General features: G+C 43.5%; 1 protein-coding gene across 1 annotated transcript in view; it reads left to right on the forward strand.

Annotated features, from left to right (window-relative positions):
* SYTL2 (synaptotagmin like 2) overlaps positions 1-24,013 on the forward strand; it is a 99,555-nt gene that overhangs the window by 34,193 nt on the left and 41,349 nt on the right. Inside the window, 3 exon segments of the mRNA XM_060104466.1 lie at positions 10,437-10,934; positions 20,657-20,808; positions 23,362-23,497. Of these exon segments, the coding sequence (XP_059960449.1) occupies positions 10,834-10,934; positions 20,657-20,808; positions 23,362-23,497 (389 nt within the window). The 5' untranslated portion in view covers positions 10,437-10,833.

The following is a 24,013-nucleotide window of genomic DNA, read 5'->3' on the forward strand; positions in this document are numbered from 1 at the left end:
TTGCACACAGTTAAGAACGCGATATATCTTACACTAGGGTGGTATTTCATAGAGGAAAGACTATGTGAGAACATCATGGGAAGGTGGCCATCTTCAAGACAAGGAGAAAAGACTCAGAAGAAATGAAACCCTCTGACACCTTGATCTTGGTCTTGTAGCCTCCAGAACTATGAGAAAATACATTTCTACTGTTGAAGTCGCCCATCTTTTTGGCATTTTGTTCTAGCAGCACTTTCAAACTACTATAATGTATGCAGAGTATAGAGACGTTCTTTGTGCCCTTCTTGCAGTTTTTTATGAGCTTGAAATTAATTTTTTAATTTCAAAATAAAAAAGGAAAAATTAAAGAAAAATGGCACACATCTATCTATTCTAACATAGAAACAAAAATATTGAAAGGGTATTATTAAATTTTTAAAACCCAAGTCACAGAAACAATATCCACTTTTTTGTTGAGATATGTGATATGAGTATCTGAATAGAAAATGCCTGAATTGACATATAATACAGTGTAAAACAATGATTACTTCTCTGAAATGAAGTTGGTAAGTGTGAGAGAAAAAGAGGTCATTTACTTTATATCTTGTATGATTTTGTGATTTTCAAACATTTTTTTAACAAAGAAAATATATGTTATTTAATGATAATAATAATAGTATTAGTAATAAATTCAATAAAAAAAGAACTTGATGTATCTTTGATGGGATAATTAATGGCCTGACCAGAGAGATTTGAGCAGGTCTGGGCTAAGGGTGAGGCACATAAGGCAGCCAGGGCACGAATCTATGGAGAAATCGTCACACAAGTACTGGCACTGCACTTGCCATACCCTGCGAGTGAGCGTCTCCTTACATCGTGTGCCTGGGTGCCTGACTGGTAAGGAGGCCTCACTCTCAGGGTGCTGCAGTACAGTGTTCTGTGCTCACACAACCTTGCCTCCTTGAATTTTGGGCCCTGGGCATCTTGCTTGCCTCACCCTAGGTCTTAAATTTGAGCAGGGGCCAGAAAGAGGAGAGGACCAGTGAGTTCAGTGACCTCAGTGCTGGCTGCACATTCAAACCCCTGAGTAGCTTAAAAAAAAAATCTCGGGTAAGGTCTGACCCCAGACCAGTTAAATCAGAATCACTGGCATGGGGTGGGAGGAAGGCAAAGAGGCCTAGGCACGGATATATTTTTTTTAAGTTTTTCAGGTGATGCTAATATACAGCCAGGTTTGAGAACCCCTGAGTTTGTACATTTGGACAGAGTCCCTCACTGCCAGGCTGAGTAGGAATGTACATGATTGTTCCAAAAGTGAGGGTTTATGTAGTCCTTTTAAAGTCAGAGCTGAGGATTGCTACAGTTCAGTTAACTTTATGATTCTGAGTTTAATTCCAGCCTGGTTAATAAATCAGCTGGTTCTTCCACTCCCTTCCTCTGAATTTGAAACCTAGAAAATAATTAAATCTAGAATTCATCTGCAATGCCTGTTGTTATCATCAATGTGCTGGTTTCAGGGGTGCTGGGAAATGTATCTCAACCCATTTTATTAGCCCGTTTGCAAATCCTTATGTGGGTTGAATCTGTATCTGTCCTGGAAGATAAAGGAGGTCTCCTCTGAGTGTCCCAGCTCTCACATTAGGTAGCTGTGTGACGTTAAGCAGTTGGTCTAACCCCTCTGTGTCTCAGCTTCCTCATCTGCACAAAGAACTGGGTATGACTCCATGATTCAGCCATTACTTCGTTTTTGAGTTTGCTCTTGTTACAACTGGATGTACAAGTGAACATGCTTAATTTTGCTGTACTCTTTAACCAGTCGTCAGCCATTTCTGACCTATTGGGAATCCTTTATAGCTGTGATTGCCAAACCTGGCCAAACATTTGCATCCTGTGGGAACATTTTAGAAAATGCAGATTCCTGGGCCTTGTCCCTGAAGATCTTGATTCAGTGGGTCTTAAGCAATGTCTGGGAATCTGCTGCTCATCAGCCATATTTTGATACAAGCAATGATAAGTTTGATTAAAGTGGTAGAACTCCCAATTTAGATATCACTATAGAGTTGACCATTGACAGAGATCAGTTCTTCAAGGAAGCCTTCCCTGGCCCCCCGAAACTACATTATAAGCCTCCTGGTTAAAAGTTTTAAGGCACCCTGCTCTTCTGTTTTGTAGGACTTCTCAGGCTTGTTCAGTATCTGTCTTCCCTTCTGGAATATAAGTTCTCTAAGGGTAGAGACGGTGTACACTATTCCAACGTTTGGGACATACGACCTAATCTCTTCCAGAGTTGAGATCTGTGGTGTATGCTGCCATGGCAAAGGGAGAGGAAGTTTCCATCTGGCATTTTGAACTGGGGCAGGGCTCCAGGTGCTTCCCAAGCTGTGTAACCAATAAGAGCCCATGACTGTGTTGGCTTTTACAGCAGCTCTGTGCGATGTCCGATGAACCTTGTTATACTGTCTTAAATCTCCTGGATGTGTTGTAAGTCATCCCTTTTGTAGGTTGTCATCCCTTTTTTTGGATTTGAGTTGTCAGCCCAAGTGTGAAGATTAATATGAATTTTCAGCCGCCCATTTCCCCAGCTCCTTTCTCTTTACTGTTTTTATCTTTTGAAATCCTGATATTCCAAGACAATACAGATTAAAAGGGTAGTTCAGGCACATTTATTGAGACTGAAAAATGTAAAAAATTCCAGTTCCAGTTCCCTCCCTTGGCATTTCAGGCCCCTCAAGGTCTGACCCCAGATACTGTTTCCCCACTTGTACCCTACACTCCAGTTACCAGCCTTCTTTTTGAACACCCTACCTTCACGGTTTCATGGCCAGTGCACTTGCCCAGAATGTCCACTCCCTTCTTCTCAGCCTCCAAGGCTCTCCTCATTTGATCTCCTTCCTAAATCCCTGTGGCCCCTGACACTTGGTTTGTGCCTCCTTTATTAGTACTCGACATAGTACCTGTACGAAGGTAGGTTGTGTGTGATAGTCTTCTTCGCGTGGCCCATTTTCTTACCCTTGACTAAACTCTTTGATTCCTACGGGTACCATAAGGCTAAACTTGCCTAGGAATGGCAGAAGGTGAGCTTTTCTAGAAATCCAGAGACATTATCATTAGGTTTGAAGAGGAGATTAAGGTGTAGGGAGCATTGTCACATCTGAGTAGTCTTTCCTTCTCTGCACTTTCTTCATCCTTAGCTTGAGATCACCTAAGGAAATGTTACCTGTCAGTTGCGTCAGCCCCAGGGCTGAAGGAGGTGACTGAAGTAGAAAAATTTCTTCCACTTTTGTAAGAATCCTCACAAAAGTGAAAGCTTTGTATCTTGCGGTGCCTGTCAATTTTGACTTTCAATTGTTCCTCTGTGAAAAATAAAACAGAAACTTATTGGATAAATTATTCTTTCTTATTCCATCTATATTTTTTCATTTGTTCACTTCTTCCTAGGTTCATTTCATTTGTTCGTTTTATTTATTCATTCAACTCAGGTTGTTTTTGAGAAGCTACTTTGAACCAGTCACAAGACAATTGTTCTTTCCTCTCAAGAAGCCCAATTTCAGCAACACATTAGATTGAGTAATTTACATGTTTTTTAGTAGACTGATGAAAGCAGAGACCATGCAGAAACAAAATATTCATATAGCGTTGTTTCCTGACAGTGCTGTGGACAAAGTTTGCTGTTCACAAAAACACATTTCTATTAAAAACAACAACAACAACATTCTGATTGAGTTTAAACACATCTGAAGAAATTTTATTTATTTATTTTTTTGTGGTACGTGGGCGTCTAACTGCTGTGGCCTCTCCTGCCGCAGAGCACAGGCTCCGGACGCGCAGGCTCAGCGGCCATGGCTCACGGGCCCAGCCGCTCCGAGGCATGTGGGATCCTCCCGGACTGGGGCACGAACCCGTGTCCCCTCCATCGGCAGGCGGACTCTCAACCACTGCGCCACCAGGGAAGCCCTGAAGAAACTTCTTTTAGTGATAGTTTCTGGTTCCTGGGATTGCTACCATTCTCAGAGTCTAATGAGCACATATAAACACCCGCATATTGACACAGGTGCCTTTTCTCCTCTCTCCATGCTTGTCTTCTTTTCCATGTCTATCCGTAAAACAAACCCAAAGGGCCCAATCATTTTCCTGTTGCTGACAAGTTCTGCAGAGCATGCTGTGCTTTGAGGGCCAGTGCAATTCACTCATAGGAAATGACAAAGAAGAAAGTAGGGCATCCAGAAGGAGGGACAGCTGGGTGAAAACAGGACTGGGCTGGGAATCAGGACACCTGGGGGTCTAGTTTCATCTTCGTGCCTAACTAGCTGTGTGACGTCTCAGAGAATAAGGGGGGAGGGGTGTAATGAAAGATTAAAAGCGGCAGCTTTAGAATCTCACAGCCCTGGGTTCAAATCACATTCTGATTGAGCGACTGTAGACAAGTTACTTAACTCCTCGAGCCCAGTGTGATCTGCACGATGTGGAGAAGACCTGCCGTACTGGGTGGGCAGAGTGATTAACTGACCTCCTGTGTATGAAGGATCTTAACGCCACCTGCTCACTTTTCAGCCCAGAGAAAAATGACCAAGATGGTGAGAGGCTTAGAAAACATCATGTGAGGAACCCCTGAGGGAAGGAGGAAGTTCATCTTTCTCTCAACAAAGCAGACTCAGGGAGAACATGAACGCTGGTCTTCCTTTCAGACTGTTGAGATGTCATGGGGCTGTCAGAACAATTTGCTTCTCTTCTGAAAACCTCTCATGTGAGAGTCACTACTTAAGATTTCCTCCCCTTCCTTGAGGTCTGCAGGCTTTGGTACAGCAGCAGCCATCTGGGAAAGGAGAAGGTGCAGAGAGAGTTGGGGGAACGAATGCTGCTGTTAATCAGACTTTAACCTGGGTTTGGTTGGCAGAATGTTGGGGATTAAGCCTGCAAGCCTAGCTCTTCTCTTTGCTGCCATCAAAAGCAAACGCCAACTGTTGGGGTCTTTTGGACAGCTGACAAAGAGAAGAGTATAGGCTTTTACAGATGTGGCATAGCAGGGCTGACACATGCAAAATATGTTGTTTGTTTGTTTGTTTTCTTCCAGTTTCAGTGAAATACAATTGACATACAGTACTGTGTAAGTTGAAGGTGTACAGCATAATGATTTGACCTAAATACACCATGAAGTGATTATCACAGTAAGTTTAGTGAACATCCGTCACCTCATGTAGATACAAAGTTAAAGAAATAGAAAAAGTGTTTTTCCTTGTGTTGAGAACTCTTAGGGTTCACTCTCTTAACAACTTACATATTTAACACCCAGCAGTGTTAATTATAATTGTCAGGTTGTACGTTACCTCCTTAGTGTTTATTTATCTTGTAACTGGAAGTTTGTACCTTTTGGCTGCCTTCCTCCAATTGCCCCTCTCCCCACTCCCCACCTCTGGTAACCATAAATCTGATCTCTTTTTCTGTGAGTTTGTTTGTTTTTGAAGTATAATTGGCCTACAGTACTATGATAGTTCCTGTTATACAACATTGTCATTCAGTATTTCTATGCATTTCAAAATGACGCAAGGAAAATTTGAATTAAGCACACTTTGCATTTGGAGCCCTCACATTTCCCTTTTAGCCGCTGTTCCTATTGCTGCTCATTCCTTGCTTGTCCTTGACACTTTCTTCCTTCTCACCAGTGCCTCACAGTATCTCCATAAGGAAGGGAAGGTAGGAGTGAAGAGACCCATCATACAGGTGAGGAAACTGAGGCTTGGAGAAGTCATGTAATTTATTTAAACCAGACAGTCATGTGAAGGACCTGGAGCTGGAACCTAGTGAGTAACGTGGACCTGCTTTTTCAATGATGGACCCTAGAGCCAGGTTCGTGTTAAGGGGGAAGTGGAAGCTCAGTCCCCTTCCACCCATGTTCACGTATGAAATACCTGAGTGCCTAGTACGTAGATGGGTGCCACAGTGGCAGGTGCTGGGTGGGCATACAAAGCACTTAGAGGCCCTGGCCTTGCACATAAACTAGTGGAGGACAGATGTGAGTAGATGGGATTGGAGATGGTGTGGTGAGTATCCTGAGTGAGAAGTTAGGTGCTCATGGAGCACTCCAGAGGGGCACCTAACCTGGCCTTGGGAGGATGGGGAAGGCTTCTGTGCAATAAGTGACATCTCACCTGAGACCCAAGAGGTATTTTCTCAGGAACGAGTACTCTAGGAGCCAGGACAAGCATATGCAAAGGCCTGAAGGCAAAAGGAGCTGAAAAAGTTCAGTGGGGCAGGAAAAGAGCTTGGAGAAGAAAGCAGGTGTGAGTTCACGGAGAGCCCTACAGGCCACATAAGGACTTTGAGCCTTAGCCAGAGGACAGTGGGAAGTTGGTGAAGGGTTTTAAGCCTGGAAATATGGCTTTGTCATATTCATATTCAGTAGCATGAGGAGGATGGGAGGGAGGGCTGAACCTTAGGAGAACTGTTTGCTCATCCCGGGAGCTACTCCTTCTGTAAACACGTCAGGCATCCCTGTTGCCAAGATTCATCCCTCCCGAATTTTTGCACTGAGGTTGCCTCCATGCTGACAGCCAGCTCTGGGCCAGAGATTCTTTTATGCTTAAGCAGAGAATGAGGGTCCACAGCCAGACAGAAGAGCGTTTTTCTGCTTCCTCAGTTTGAGGATCTGTGTGCAGGGGAGAATTAAATGAGATGTCAATATCGGGGTGACCTATTCTAACAAAGCCACTGGCAAATGCCAGCACCACCACACACAAGCTTGGTGGCAAACACCTCCCTGGGCCTCATGGTCCTCATTTGAAAAACAAAGGTAACAAAATACCTCCCTCAGATCTTTGTGAGGATCCAATGAGATGATATATGTAAAGTGCCAGGCGTTAGGAGGTGCCCAGTAAATATTTATTACCTTCTTTTTTTTCTGCCTTCCCTTATTGCTGCTGCAGAAATCTTACAGTCCTTGCAAAGCCCGATACAGTCTGACCTATTTCCTTTCTGACCTGCTCAGAAAGACCCTTTCTGACCTGTTCTCCTCCTGGCACACTGGCCTTCCAGCACTGGCTCCCTTGAAGTTTCTTGAACATGTCAAATACACTCCCACCTCAGGACCCTCTGATACCTGTGTGGCTCGTTCCCTCATCTCTGGCAAGATTTTGCTCAAATATCATCTTCTCAATGAAACCTACCCTAGCCACTCTCCGTAAAACTCCAATGCCCCTCACCTTATTATTCCCTTCCCAGCTTTGTTTTCCTCCAGAGCTTTTATCACCTTCCCAAAAGTTACATAATTGTTTTTATTTTTTATTTATGTTTTTATTATTTAGTTTGATCATTATCCCCTCCAACTGACATATACACTCTACAAGGACAGGAAGTTTTTAATGTCTTACTCATTACCGTATCTCCAGTGCTTAGAACAGTGTCAGGCACATAACAGGCTCTCTATAAATGTTTGTTGAATGAATGAACGAAATTGGTTAGCTCTCATGATAGATATCATCCAGAATATTGGGAGTTGGGGGGGCACCTGGTACTGAAGAGGCTTGATTGCCATCTGAGGGCTTTCCTACGATCTGGCTGGGTAGTAACTCCCCGCTACCCAATTAGGAGTCAAGGGTTCGAGCCCTTCACTTCTTTGTAAAATAAGGACATTGCCCTTTGCCTCACCAAATAGCCTATTTTTAGGAAAAACTCAACCCTAGAAGCTTTTACACAGAAGCACTGGTTAGCTTATAGTCCTATTTGAAGGTGTGGAAACCAGCATTTCTCCTTTTAGCCCCCCCTGCCAATTACCACTGCTGGAAAATTTAAGTTGTTTTTCTCCTTTGTTCTCTTCCTGTCCTCAACTCATTGAACTTAAAAACAATCTCCCATTGAATCTGGGAGGCGGTGTGATGCCTCATGAGGGACATGTTTCCAAGAATGTGGCCTGAATCTATTTCCTTGCCAGCCTTTGAGATCTAAGGAAGTTAATGCACATGAAAGAAAGCTACTGTGCATGAAAGAATTGAGATAGCCATCCCCTGGTGAAGTTGTCTATTTGGATTAGGTTCACTAATTCATTTACTCATTCACTTATTTCTTTTCTTTTTTTAAGTTAATTAATTTATTTATATATTTATTTTTGTCTGTGTTGGGTCTTCATTGCTGAGCATGGGCTTTCTCTAGTTGTGGTGAGTGGGGACTACTACTCTGTTGCGGTGCACAGGTTTCTCATTACAGTGGCTTCTCTTGTTGCGGAGCATGGGCTCTAGGCGTGCAGCCTTCAGTAGTTGTGGTACCCGGGCTCAGTAGTTGTGGCTCGTGAGCTCTAGAGTGCAGGCTCAGTAGTGTGGCGCACAGGCTTAGTTGCTCCATGGCATGTGGGATCTTCCCAGACCAGGGCTCGAACCCATGTCCCCTGCATTGGCAGGCGGATTCTTAACCACTGCGCCACCAGGGAAGTCCCAACTCATTCACTTATTTCTTCACATTGAGAGACTCACAGTCAGATGGGAGAGATGGAGAGCAGACAGATAATTATAACTGGAGATACGTAGGTGGAGGAGAAAGTTTTTGTGTTAGTCAAGTTCCTGCTACAAAAGTGTTGTATAACAACCCTAAACCTCAGTGGCTTCCAACAAAAAATATTTACTTCTTGCTTCAATACCTACAGTCCAGCTAAGGTGGCCCTGCTTCAGGTGGATGAGGTTCTGGTCTGTTCTTGTATCTCTTTTTCTGAGACCCTGACTGAAGAGGCAGTGGCTACCTGGGGCAAGCTCTTCTTGTGGTCTATGGCCAGAGTACAAGAAGCCAAGCCAAACCACACAAGCACATCCACAGACTATGCTTGCATCACATTTATAACATTCCATTGGCCAAAGTAAGTCACAGGCCAATCCCACCACCAGACAGATAGGGATGAATACTCTGCTTACTGTAGTGGCAACATGATTTTATAGTTCTGTTTCAGGGAGGAAGGGAAGAGTTAGGAATAATCGAATCTACTACAGCATTTAACTCTGGCTATGGGAGTGAGGGAAAGCTTCCTGGAGGTGGTGACTTTCATCTTGAAGGATGAGTTGTTTTTCAAGACAAACAAGCAGGCAGTAACATATGCAAGTGCATGCAAATTAAAAAAAATAAGTGTGAAGTGTTGTCTTAATATTTATTTGAGTCATCACTGTGGGCAATATGCAAAGAGCTACAGGAAGATAAAATAAAGGTCACCTGAGTACCTGCCTATGAAGTCCAAGCTTCATGGGGGAGATCAGAAAGATACAAAAGAGAAAAGGAAATTATGTAACCAATACACTCTTACCAGCTGGATGGGACAAAAGTGTGAACTCAGAAAGGAAGCTAGAATATATTTTTAGCTATTTTTGGTACAGGATGCAAGATATGCACCCTTTTATATTCATTATTTCATTTAATCCTGACAACCTTCGAGGGATGTCCTAATGAGAAACCTGAGCCTCAGAGTGGTTAGGTAACTTACCTAATGGTTTGTAGTTAGCAAGTAGTGGTGCGAGTACTTCTTAGTAATTCTGTTTTGCCAAAGAGCAAAGAATTTATTCATAAAAATTACTAGTGTACACACTGTATTTTCTTAAGTAGGGCTGCTTTAAAATTTACTAAACCCATGTTTTTTAGTGTCTACTGTGTATGCAGTACTGTGCTTAGTAAAGGGCCCTGATCCTGGAGTAATCTCTGAAGTTTCACCTGGCTGTGGCATTCTGTAGGTCTCATCTTCTTCTCACTGCTCATGGGTTTAAAATGCCTCAATGAAAATACGATTCTTGCCCATGGTTCTACACAAAAATGCTCACTTTGAATGTTGAGGAGTTTTGAAATTCTGCCTCTTCCATTCCCCCAGATTATATACACAACACCAGTAAGTGTTCTTTCTCCTTGGAAATGAAGGGAGACAAGCTAGGTGAGTTGCCTCCAGATCGAGCAAAAGTTAGAGGTGGGACTAAGTGGAGTATAACAATTCCCATTGTTGTGCAGATTACCTCTACCTAATACTAATTCTCTTGTCATTACGGAGCACAGATACACTCTAGTGGAATGTCCCTATGCAAGAAGAAGTGAGCATTTTTGAATTTTTATTTCTAGTTTCCTACCGGTAATCACTTGACAACTGGAATAAGGTCTCCCTGGTCTTCCTGACCTTTAGTGTGACCTTTTAGCCTAGCGTCCCATGAGTTTTTGGAGAGAACCACTTCCTTTTGCAACCATCTCTTCCCTCTGTGGATGGTTAAACATTGACAGGCGTTTTTGTGCGCTCTCCATCTTGGCGGTCCGGAATTGAGTTGAAGCATGTTTCATGACCCATTTTCTATTTGCTCAAGAAGCTGGCAGAACTGGTTTCCCTGATCTCAGACACCATCTCACATGGTCAGTTTTCTCCCCCCAGACGTGTTTTAAATCCTAAAATAAAGAGCAATGCTTATAGGAACTGCCTCTCACTGTATGGTGTTTACTCTCTCACGATTCTGCAGGTAGGTGATGCTCAGATGCTGTTGCCTCTCATCAAGTTGACGTTGGACGGAAGGAGAATATACTGTGCTCAGACTGGTCCAGGAGAGGGGACGTGAGCAGGAATGCCGCTGTAGGTACAAGTGACCTGTCTGGCAAGGAATGCAGCATCCCGAGAGCCTCTTCTTGACATCATCCCACAGACCACTGCTTCCTTGAGGGAAAGGGCGCTGAGGATTTTGCTATCAGCCACCTAAAACTTTTGCCTAGCCAATAGAAGACTTTTGCTGAAGAACTGAACAAGATATCGTTTCATTTCGTTTTTGCATCTTCTAATCATCTGGGCTACAGTAACTGTTGTTTAGCTTTGAGAATTTTAAGCCATATTTGTTACTGTCATTTTTGTGTACACGTTTCAAAATGATCGACTTAAGCTTCCTGACAGAGGAGGAGCAAGAGGCCATCATGAAGGTTCTGCAGCGGGATGCTGCCCTGAAGAGGGCTGAAGAGGAGAGAGTCAGGTAAGAGGCCGGACTGGTCCTCGGGCATGGGTGGAGGATGGGCAGTCTGTAAGAAGATGGGACACTTTTCTTCCCTCAACCTTAAGTGGTAGTTCTGACTTGGAGCCTGACTTAACGGATTCCAATTTTAAGTTTATTTCCTGGACAGAACTTTCTCCTCCGTATCTCTTAATTTATCCCATAGGACTCCTGCCGGAAATAGTCTTGATTAAAAACCTAACTAAACTCCTTTAACTTATTAAACACTGGATTAAAAATGAAATAATGTATACAAACACCTACATACATCTACCTCTCTCTCTCTCTCTCTCTCTCTCTCTCTATATATATATATATATATATATATAAACACACACATATATATCCACTTTTTAAACTGAATCTACTTAAAAAATGGATCATGTTTGAAATTAGAAAAAATTTTTAATTTCTAAAGTTTTCAGAAGAAAATAATTTGAGAAGTAGCTCACATTTTTGCACATCTTCAGAAATGTTTGAATTGATTTCAACAGCAATTGAAATTAGTTCTGACTGAGCCAATTTTTTATTTGTGTTCCATAAGAAGGAGTGGCAACTTTGACACACTATCCACTTTGGGAGGAACCCAAATGTCCCACATCAACATTCCCGCCACTTTCACTCACTTGCGGGGTTGGAGGAGCATGAGGTCAGAATGCTGAAGAAGTGGGCTTGAGTCCAAGCCCTGCCATCCATTGCCTTTGTAATCTGGGGCCTTGAAGGCAGTGAAAGGTTTCCTGAATGTGAGTTAGTCATATTAACTGCATGATCCCCAACCTAGGAGTTATCCAAAAGGAACATAAGCCCTGTTGTTACTTCTTAGGATAGCAGGATCATGAATAATGGAGTTATTTGTGCCCATATTTCGTTATCCATATTTTGACCCTAATTTGAACATGGGTGCTTTATAAAAGAACATGCTGAAATTCACTTCAAGCACTCCGAAGTGTCTGACTATGGCTACTAACAATAATTCATATATCGATAGTGCTTAACAGATTGCAAGGAGCTTACATGACTTTTATCTCTTCTGAGCTCACAACACTCGTGCAGTTGGGGGTGCAGGGTGGGATGTAATTACACCCACTTGATGTGTGAGGAAATTGACCTTGAGACAGGTCAGGTGACTCACCCAAGCTCATGTAGTCCGTAGGTGTCGGAAGTGAGAACTAAATCCTGGCCCTCAGGTACTCATTCACTAACTCCACCTCCCCTCCCTAAGAAAACTATAGCAGACAAGACATCCTGGGAAGACTGTTAGACCCATTTTAGAAAGAAGGGGAGGGGGCAGCACAGAGAAAATATTAGTTGATTTTTCAAGCATAGTGGGAAATGGGAATTCCTTTAGTCTCTCGGAAGACAAGATGGAGAGGAAGGGAAAGAAAGCAGTGGAGCTGGGATTGCACCGGGTCCTGTCCCTCTTCCTGCCTCAGGATGTGGGGACTCTGAATCCTGGCGAGCTGCGATCTTTGATTCCTCCCACTTACAAGACCTTACGTGTGGTCTGTAATTCTGTTTCCTCTATCTAGCCAGGTTACGAAGAGAGATTCATTCTCCCTCCCTTCTGGATTTACTTGGCCCCAGAGATTCCAGGCTGCTGGGTCTTCCCTGTAGTTCTGTGATTCTGTATGAGATGAGTGGCGGTGTTTCTCAGGCATCTACAGTAATTGCTGAAAATATACTTAAAAATTCAAAGCTCTGCCTGGAACTGGGCCTCGTAAGGGGTGTGTGTGTAGCCACTAGTGCCAGCCAGTCTGCAGCCACAGCAGGAACGCTGTGAGTCCGTTTGTAGCAGGGACTTTGCAGATTCTCCTTCCATGCACAGTTTCGGAGGATGCCTCGGAAGCTGCTGCTGGTGCTGCCCTTGTTTCTTGCTTTTGTAAACTGATAGGAAGAAGGCTTGGGGTGGTGAAAATCTGGTGTGAGTCAAGTCCTGTTTACTGTTACCATTCTGGGGGCCTTCCTAATTAGGCACCAAGCAGCTCATGTGGACTTGGCCGCAGGCAGGTCCAGGACTGAGTGACTGTGTGTGGGGGGCACAGATGGGCATGAGGCCCACAGCCTATGGACACTGACAGAGGCTGTAACCTGCTCCACACAAAAGGAATGGAGCTCTGGCACCCTTTGCTTTAGGACTGACGGAACCTGGGTTGGTTCTGAGACTGTCTGCTCCTGGGCTGGTGGAACCATGACTAGGTTTCTGGTCTCTGAAAATGCTATTCCATGGGCTTTTGCTTTTCAGCCCTGTCACCATCCCACAGCTGTTTGTCTCTAGCTCTTCCATCAGAGTGATAGCCTGACAGCTCTGGAAAGATTTTTTGGGTCCATATCAGTCACTTTACCGATAATGAAGGAAAAGCCCAGAGAGGGGAAGTGACTTTCCCAGGGTCACACAGCTAGTCAGTGCCAAAACCATGGTAAGAAAAGCTCTTGGTCTGCTGCTTTTCCTTCTGCCCCATGTTGCACACTGGTATTGCTTTTTCAGGAGAACAGTAAGGGCCCTCGCGTGGACCTTGAGTCAAAACTTAGTGAATTTGAATCCTGTCCTCACCATTGATCAACTATGGTTCATTCAGCAAGTTACTTGACCTCCCTGAGACTCAACTCAGAGACTGGGAATGACCCTAGTACCAAACTCAAAGAATTACAGTCAGGATTAAGTAAGATAATTCTTAATCTTCTTAGCACATAGTAGGTGATTGATACATTTTAATTCCCTTATTCACCACTCCACCTATGCCTCTAAAAAAGGACAGAATTCTCTGGTCAGTGGTCTGATTCCTTAGAAGGAAATTACTCCTAAAACTCTCAACTATTTAATACAGTGAAATTTAATTGAGTACTCATTAAGTCTAGGGAACTTCTCTGAACAAATGGAAGGAATTTTAGGGTAATTGAAACATGGTCCCAGTGCTCAAGGAATTTACCATTTAACCATTTAATGGATTATCAATCGCAAATTTAAAATCTCAACCTTGTTTCCCTAACGTCATTTTACAATGCCCCAGTCCTCCTCCAAGTTAGTATATGGCTTTAGAAACATAAATTAGATAAGTCTAATATTAGCCTAAGCAAAACATCATTAGAAAGGCAAATCTGCCACTAAAATTCAGACTGCTATTTCAAATGCTAATTCATTATGGGCTTTGGAGTATAACCCTCCTGTAGCCGTGAGGACATTACTAATGGATTATAGCACTGCTGCCCACTAAGACCAGACACTGCCTCAGAGTCCTTTTCAATGTGGCTGTTGATGAGAGTTGGATTTAAATTGAAATCTATTTGCCATTCCTGATTTATCCAGTGCTTTGACTTGTTCACATCCAAGCTCTTTCAGGGCACTTTGGAGATGATTTATCCTTTATGCTACCTCCCATCCTGATTTCATGGATGAGAAAATGAGTGTCAAACAGGGGAAGCGTCCAGTTCCCAAATCACTCAACCTGTTAATAGTAGAATGTGGATTTGAACCCAAGGGAATATCTACTGTGGTATCTCGGGGGTTCTGTTAGAAGAAAGCAATTCCAGGTCACTGTCTTTCATGCTGCCTCCCTACCTGTACCACAGTGCTAGGCCCAGTTATTACCATGCCTCACTACCCAGCTTGCTTTCCTAACTACCAGCTGGAGACATTTCACAAACCAGCAGTGAAGCAGACATCAGGATGGATTCTTTTTCTCTCTCCCCGCTACCTCCTCCCTCTCTGTCCTCCTTTTTTAAAGAAACACCACCATACATACATAGATGTCACTTTAGTCTCTTACGGTTTGAAAGTGACACACTCTAGAGGTGGTATTTCCTGTGCTTTGCATCACACTGCCAGCAGGAAATCATTGCCGCTGTGTGTCTGTACACCGCCAGCACCACATCCCCCATCCCATAAACACACAACCACATCTAGGGTGATGGGCGTTCTTGCAGTAGACACCATCTCAACCACGACCGCATCTTATGATCCTCAGCTGCTGCCTTAAGACCTACTTGCTTTTAAACAAAGGCAGTTGTCATTGAAGAACTGCTTTCTAGGACCTCCGATGGCATTTTCTGTGAAAGCGAAGGGGAAAGGAACCAACATTTGTCCAGGATTGACACTGTACACAGAGCTTCACATTTTCCCCTTTCATCCGCACAGCAGTGTAGCTGAACCCACTCAACAAGGGGGAGGAAATAGAGTGGAGGAGGTTAAGTGCCCTGTAAGATTGAAACCTTGCTTATCCGACTACAAAGCCTGTGCTTCCCACACACTGTGCTGCTTCACAGCAGATTGTGGGGGTCTGTGGTGTGTCCACAGCACAAGTGATGCACGTTTCTTCTTGTTTTCCACTGTAAAGAACTTTTGCAATTTATTTCATTTTCACGTGTTTGTTTTCAGATTCTCTATCAAAGGTTGAATGCCTTTGTCGAAAGAGTGAAGTGTGATAGCCATCTTAGACATCAAAATCATGTTTGGCTCTCTCAGGCAGGATGATGGGACAGTGGAAAGAATGTCAGCTAGGACTCAGGCTGGCTTCTGGTCCCAGCTCTGTGTGACCTTGGGCAAACCTCTTAAACTCTCTGGGCCTCATTTCGTCCCTAAAGTGAGGCCATTTGTAACTATCTAGGGTCCATTCAAAACAAACATTCTCTCATTCAAAACAGACATCTAAGAGTACTTTCAAATCACATAGTCTAACCATCTTGCCCAGAATATACTGAAAGGTTAAAAAAGAAAAATCTGGGAATGGATCAATCAACCTCTCTGGCCAGTCTGCTGATTCTTATTATGCACAGCTGAGCAGATAATATCGACCAGGTCCTGCCTATGATGTTAGGCCTTTGCTTCATCATGATGAATAGCTAGAAGCCGGGGTGTGCTATGTGAGTACAAGCAGGAAAAATGTTGAACGCAGGATGAAGGGCACCACTGCTCTTCTGGCTTTCCTCTGAAAGTGCTCACACTCTCTCTGCACCGCAGGAGTTGATGTTAGCAGTTAGGGCTGTGGACTAAATTTTTTATGTACAATTCCAAGCATATGCCTGGTATACGATAGGGAATTAATGAACTGTTGAACGAAAAAATGAACAGATATGGCCTTTACCATACAGAGAAAGCAAGATGGCCATCTTTTGCAATTGACTGAATTCTTTGTACATCATGGTGAAATTGTAAAGATTAAATGAGATGATGCATGTTAAGTGCCACGCGTGAGGCCCAGTACCGAACACATGCTTTGTATGTATTAGCTGAAAGAATGAGGTGTGGCCAGCATGTTCTGCCTGGAGGACCAACTGGACAGTGTCTTCTCTGGGTTGAGTGTTCTTCTGCCTTCACTTCTGCCCAGCAGCAGCCCATGGGTGTTTATTGAGCATCGTCTCTATCCTTAGCTCTCTACTAAGTACAACATGCACGTGTGGAGAGGATGGTAAGGTGTAAAAAGTGTGTCAAGAAACTTACCTTTTTCCCACTTCAACTAAATGGTACAACAACGAGAGAATCAAGTGCTAATTTGGTTGGTACAATTAGAGTTCAAGAAAAATAAGAGATCAATATGGGCTGGTAGAGAAGATTTTATTTTTTATTTTAATTATTTTATCGAAGTATAGTTGATTTACAATATTATGTTTCATATTATATTAGTACTGCATTGTGATTCGGTATTTTTATAGATTATACTCCATTAAAAGTTATTACAAGATAATGGCTATAATTCCCTTGCTGTACAATATATCCTTGTTGCTTATCTATTTTATACATAGTACTTTATATTTCTTAGTCACGTGCCCCTAATTTGCCCCTCCCCCATTCCCTCTCCCCTTTAGTAACCACCGGTTGGTTTTCTATGCCTGTGAGTCTATTTGTGTTTTGCATGTACATTAATTTGTATTATTTTTTTAGATTCTACATGTAAGTGATATCATACAGAATTTATCTTTCTCTGTCTGACTTATTTCACTAAGCATAATATTCTCTAGGTACAGAGAAGATTTTGACAGCACCACCTAGATGGTCGGATTTCTTTTTTTAGTCTACACCTTTATAAAACTTGGGCTTTGATGTCATACATACGGATTCATCTGTAAAATATTCCAAATGACTAAGCCAGAAAAAGAGATTGACTTACCCTAGTAGTGATTATCATGATAAGAGATATATAAATAGCACTTACTGAATTTGAAAGAATTTCCTATTCTTTTGACACTTTAAAAGAAATGAGCCAGAAACCCAACCTCAATTCTTTACTGTAACGGCTTTACTATGAAGGGCCATGTGCTTCAATAAGCCTGACTCACATGGCGCGGGCTCATGTGCACTGAAAGCTTAGTGGGATCAGAGACTTGCAGACAGTCAGTTAGGCAGGAGCAGATCAAGAGTTGCATAAGGACCCTTACAAAGTGCCTTTCGGTTGAACAACAAAGATAAGTGAATAAATAATCTCATGAAGAGAAACTGGGAGTTGTTATGCTATGAGGGTTTGTGGTCTTCAACACGATGGTGGCTGATGCCGTATTTCATCATGCTTTTCCCTAATCCACCAAGAGATGAGGTGACCTGCCTCATTAGGAGGAGGCACTGCCATTGGGATGGAGCGTGGTTCACTTAACCCCAGCAGCGACAGGATCTCTCCTATCTCTTGTCTTTACTCAGACTAGGTTGGCTGCTGAGCATTTATTTGTTAACTGATTTATTCACTCAACAGTTTCTGGGTATCAGCTCTGTGCCAGGTTCCGTGCTGGATGCTGCTGTTACAAAGGTGTTTATGAGGTAGTCCTTGCCTTCAAGGAGTTTGCAGAGTTCACAGATTAGTGTGTAAGACAGATGTGCAAATAGATCATTGGAACACAGTGTGGTGAGTGCTGTCGTGGAGGAGCTGTGGGAGCACGGAGAAGGGCAAGCCACACGGTGCCCTCAAGGATCAGGGAAGGCTTCCCTGGGGAGGTGCTACCTAGATCTGAGGGATGAGGGGCCATGTGCTGGACAGAGAAGTGAGGGAAAGACATCTGGAGAGAATGCACATTATTGGTCTCTTACCAGGATCCGGGCACTGTTAGGTACTTTCAGGTAAATATCGCATTTAATCATCCCAGAAGTCCTGCAGAGTAGGTCTTATTTTCCCCTATCTTTATAAACAAGGAGACTGAAGCTTAGAGGGGTTCAGTAACCTGCCAAAGATCACACTTAGGAAGGGTCACAACTAGGAGTTGGACCTAATTTGAGGAGACATCAAAGCCCATAGTCTTTCTGCCACACCTTCCTGCCCTTAATGTATACGGAGGTCATGTAAGAGCAGTGTGGAGATCAGTAAGAGGTCTAGTGTGCTGGCACGTGGGGGAGCATGGGAGCAAGTGCTGGAAAATGAATCTGAACAGGTATCCTGAAGCCAGGTGGTCAGGGACCTCTTATGATATCCCTTCACTCCAAAAGCACTGAATAAACACCCACTGTTTTCCAGACACCAAGCAAAGCTATATTGAGTACAGGCCCTGCCCCTAGGGGCTCACTGTCTAGTCAAGGAGATCTGGAAGGACTTCTCTTTTCTGGAATTGAACTTGAATGTGGTCCTTTGGGGAAGAGAATGTAAAAGCTCTACCAGCAGCTCAGGGTGGATTTTTTGCTGTGCTGAAAAGCTAGGCAGTGGTTCCACATACAAGCGATATCATATGATATTTGTTTTTCTCTGTCTGACTTACTTCACTCAGTATGACAATCTCTAGGTCCATCCATGTTGCTGCAAATGACACTATTTCGTTCCTTTTATGGCTGAGTAATATTCCATTGTATGTATGTACCACATCTTCTTTATCCATTCCTCTGCTGATGGACATTTAGATTGCTTCCATGTTCTGGCTACTGTAAATATACACACTACTCTATATAAAAGAGATAACTAATAAAGACCTACTGTATGGCACAGGTAACTCTACTCAATACTCTGTATAACCAGTGTGGGATATATGTGTATCTATAACTGACTCACTTTGCTGTACAGTAGAAACTAACACAACATTTTAAATCAACTATACTCCAGTAAAAATAAAAAAAAACAGAAAATTTAGGCAATGGGAAACCATTAGAAACATTTTATAAGAACCATGACCTCTCTGGTGATTCAGAACCATGAAATGAAGACACTGTCCCTGTCTGGATTTGGTGATGGGCTGTCACAACAAGGTGTGTCCAAGCGTTGTGATTGGACATGTTTGGCATAGGGTCACTGCTTTCTAGGTAACTGGGGGAGGAGAGGAGTTTCCAGCAGAGAGTGGGACTCTGGCTGGAAAGGTCTCTCCAGGCACACGTGGGAGAGAGAAGACGTACTTGCCAGAACCCAGGTAACTGCCCCTCCTGCCTTCCCCGTTCCCAGGCAGGCCTGCGTGCAACCCTTACACACAGCCCTGCCACCACCTTGGGTGTGGCTGCCATACACGTTCTCTGGCTAACACACTTAGATTGGCTGCTTTAGGAAGCGTGCGTATTGGCTCGAATGACAATCATAAAACCCTCTTGGAGTTTTGTAACACATTACCCTCCAAGAGTTCAAAGTCACCTTAAGGCTTTTATTCCACTTTATCGTAAGTACAGCTCTATCAAAAAGAAAAGATAGGGCCTCCCTGGTGGCGCAGTGGTTGAGAGTCCGCCTGCCGATGCAGGGGATACGGGTTCGTGCCCCGATCTGGGAGGATCCCATATGCCGCGGAGCGGCTGGGCCCGTGAGCCATGCCCGCTGGGCCTGCGCGTCCGGAGCCTGTGCTCCGCAACGGGAGAGGCCACGGCAGTGAGAGGCCCGCATACCGCAAAAAGAAAAAAAAAAAAGAAAAAAGAAAAAAAAAAAAAGAAAAGATAGATTTTTTGATTCTCATTTTATTGACGTGGATAGAGAGATGCAGAGATGATAAGACTTGTCATGTAGAACAGTGTTTTCCCCTCCACTGTAAATGAGGGAGATTTTAGGAGGGTGGTACTTGGTTTGTTCTTTAGGTTTTAACTTTTCAGTGAGCATGAATGACGTGGAACACTTAGATGCAGTATCTGCACAAATGGAATTTATGTCTGCCTCCACTCCCCACCCCATATAAATATGATCTTTCCTGATCCCAGCCAGTCTTGTTGAATTCATTTCTTGTTGAATTCAATTCATTCATAACATTAAGAACCAGGGACCTCATGCACTGTCCCCTACAAGCTTCCAGGAAAGTCTCTGATAAGCTCATTTCAGTGAAATGGCAAGAACTGATGAGCCGATAACTTCCTCACCAGTTATTCACTGAGTGTTTATTAGGTGCCAGGCATGTGCAGAGGGTGGTCTGCATGCATTAGCTAATTTAATCCTCATATCAACCCCATCAGGTGGGTTACTATTATTAACCTCTTTTTAAAGATGAGGAAACCAAAGCTTAGGGAAGCTTAATATGTCATCTTTCTCTGGGGTATTTACATTTGAACAGTGAACAACAAGCCTGCAGCCAAAAAGTGAATTTGCTCTTGAGAAATTTCAGGCATCATCTGGGGATCATGGCTTAAATCTTTGAATTTTAAAAAAGTGTTGGCCTTGGCTTCTCTGACCTTTCAGTCAAAGCATGCATTTGTTAGTCATCTGGGAGGTTTGTGGGATCTTGTAAGATATTGAGAACTTCATTTGGTTGTATGTTTACAGATTTCTTTATGCAGTGTCATAATAAACTGATTTATTTACTGTGGGTTCTTAGCAAAGCTTTTTTTTCTTTTGTAGACATTTGCCTGAAAAAATTAAGGATGACCAGGAGCTGAAGAATATGAGTGGCCAATGGTTTTATGAAGCCAAGGCAAAAAGGCACAGAAACAAAATCCACGGAGCAGATATCATCAGAGCATCCATGGTAAAGAAGAGGCACCAGGGAGCAGGTGAGTTGATTGGACTAGTACATTTAGAGCCAGCATTTGTTTGGGAGAAGGAGTCCTTGGGAGAAAGGAAGGGTGTCAGAATTGTTACTGAAATCTGCAGCGGAAATCATTTAGGGGTGTGCTTTGCATCATGCATAGTCCTCTAGGTCGTAATCTCCTTGCCCTGGGTTTGGATGGATGAGGGCAGGGCTAAATGACTTATTGTGGTGAAGAAGGATGAGGGAAGCCCTTTAGATGCCATGTTGAATTGGAGTAGCCTAGACAATTGGGGGTTATAAGGGATCTGCCACTTCCTCTTTCTTTGGCTTTTAACTCTGAAAATTCAGCAACTTTTCTCCTGAGTAGGGTGACAGGAAGAGATTAGCCTCCCTGTTCAATGACCTTGACACCTGGTACTTCTTTAAAAACAAAGTACATCATTTAAGGGACTGTAAAGACAGCATTTTGAGGGCTTCTTTAGAATTCTGTTGAGTTCATCAAATATTAACTGGGTACCTTGTCTCTAATTAACTCTGCACTAGCCAGTATAAACCTTTATCCCTAAGAACAGCCACTGTCTAGTTCTAGCCTGTACTCAGTAAGGAAAATAGCTGTCACCTCTTCAGTATCTAATATATGATAGGCGTTTAGTCCCTTTTATTTCTAATTGTAGTAGCAATCTTGTAAGGTAGGTATTATTATCCCCATTCTATATGTGGGGTATGTGAAGTTCAGAGAAGTGAAGTAACTTGCCCAAGGTCATATAGTTGGCAAATGACAGCTCCGGGATTTCAGTCTTTCGGACTCAGAGCCATGCTCCTTACAGATGAGGGCTGACCTCTTATGATGTGCTACGTATTGCTCACAGCCCTCTTGATTTCCAAAACCACCCAGACCTTCAGAAATCTTGAAGGGTGCAAGTTAGTACTGTGGACTCCGTTTGCAGCTGAAGAAAATAGACTTATGTGTAAAGAGACCTGTGGATGTGAGTATTTGGAAATTGGGAGCCCTTATATTGCTTCATCTTCTTAACACTGATGAAAGTATTCCTGGCACTTACTGGCTATGTGGCCTTAGGCAAGTTTCTTGAACCCTTTGATCCTCAATTTCCAAATCTGTAAACTTGGAAAATAATTACCTCCTCATAGGATAATGCATGCAAACGACTCAGCACTATGCCTGGCACTCAGTCATCACTCAGTTGATGCTAATTATCTAAGAGGTTCAGTTAAAGAGTTCTGGGTGTTCAGAGGCAAAAGAGGTTATTTCCTGAAGAGGGATCACAGAGGTTTTAAGGGGGCCCTGGCATCTGAGCTGGCTATTAAGGAAGATATAGAATTTGGATGTGTAGAGATTGGGGGAGGAGGAGGCAGTGGAGAGGGACATTCCAGAATAGAAGCATTTGTTCCCCTTTGTGTCCCAGAGCCCAGCCTCAAGTTGGGCCCATTGTAGCTGTTCAGTAATACTTGGTAATGATGGTGTGTCTGTCCCAGTGAGGACTCCCTGCCCTGAGCGTCCCCTGGCCATACACATTTGGTCCTGACCCCAGTTCAGGTCAGACTCACCTAGGGCAGTCGGAATTTTGCTTTAGTCATCTCTGCACATTTAAAGGTGCACCCATGCTCTCCGGAGACTATACTTGTAGGGAGGTAACAACATGGGAATCTACTGACTTCTCTCGCAGATGTAATTTTTTTTTTAATTACATGATTTCTTTTATTTTTATTTATTTATTTGTTTGTTTATTTATTTATTTATTTTTGGCTGCGTTGGGTCTTCGTTGCTGAGTGCGGGCTTTCTCTAGTTGCGGCGAGTGGGGGCTCCTCTTCATTGTGGAGCACGGGCTCTAGGCGCATGGGCTTCAGTAGTTGTGGCACATGGGCTCAGTAGTGTGGCACGCGGGCTCAGTAGTTGTGGTGCACAGGCTTAGTTGCTCTGCGGCGCTTGGGATCTTGCCGGACCAGGGCTCGAACCCGTGTCCCCTGCATTGGCAGGCAGATTCTTAACCACTGCGCCACCAGGGAAGTCCTGCATGATTTCTTTTAATTTTCACAAGTGTCTTCTTTTTAAGAAGAGGAAAATTAGGCTCATAGAGCTCAAAAAACTTTCCCTCCGCCTCAGAGCAACTTAGTAATATAACTAGGTCTTGTATACAGGTCTTTGTGTTTGTTTTTTTTTTTTTTTTTTTGCGGTACGCGGGCCTCTCACTTGTGGCCTCTCCCGTTGCGGAGCACAGGCTCCAGACGCGCAGGCTCAGCGGCCATGGCTTACGGGCCCAGCTGCTCTGCGGCATGTGGGATCTTCCTGGACCGGGGCACGAACCCGTGTCCCCTGCATCGGCAGGCGGACTCTCAACCACTGTGCCACCAGGGAAGCCCAGGTCTTTGTGTTTTGACTCCTCTTGCAGATGCAATTCTGATCCCAAGTGCTCAGACTCATTAGTGACTGCCTGGGCACTCAGGGGAGGCCTGACGTTCGGGTTCCAGCCTTCAGTGATAAGAGCTGATATGAGAGTTGTAGGTCGTGGAGGTAAGAGATAGATAACCTTCTTGTCTTTATCGTTTTCTGTTTCAGCTGAGCAGAGTAAGGACAGAGCAAACAGGGCAAAGGAAAGCTGGGTGAATAATGTCAACAAAGATGCTTTCCTCCCCCCAGAGCTAACTGATGTTGGAGAAGAGCCAGAAGAAGATGTAGCACCTGCAAATCCAAGGTGAGACTGAGCTCATGGGGAGAGCTGCTGCACGTGGGATTCGTGGCTTGGTTCTGCTGTATGAGTGCAAATGCCAGACAGGTCTCATGGGCATGGGAAGGGGGCATGTATGAGAGAATTCTGGGCCCTGATGTGGACAAAGCCTGCACAGTACCCTTTCTCAGCTTCCAGAATTTCTAACAGATCTGCATAGTAAATAAAACTAAAATGTTAAGTGGTGATTTCTTCCAGCACCAACAAGAGCTGTTTTTTTATTTGTGCTAAGGATATCTCTGTAGAGTCAGTGAAGAGGTACTCCAAAATGAATGTTGGGGAATAAGTCATTTCAGGAAAGAGATGAATGATGATCAAATTGTCACAGCTTGGTGCAGTAGAAGAAGCTCAAGCACAGGAACCAGGCAGACATGAATTCACATCCTGACTATGCCACTTATTAGCCATTTGACCATGGGCAAGTCATTTAATCTCTCTGAATCTCTTTTCCTAACTATAAATAGGAATCATACTATATAGGAA

The sequence above is a fragment of the Mesoplodon densirostris genome, chromosome 7, assembly GCF_025265405.1.
Source record: "Mesoplodon densirostris isolate mMesDen1 chromosome 7, mMesDen1 primary haplotype, whole genome shotgun sequence".
NCBI lineage: Eukaryota > Metazoa > Chordata > Mammalia > Artiodactyla > Ziphiidae > Mesoplodon > Mesoplodon densirostris.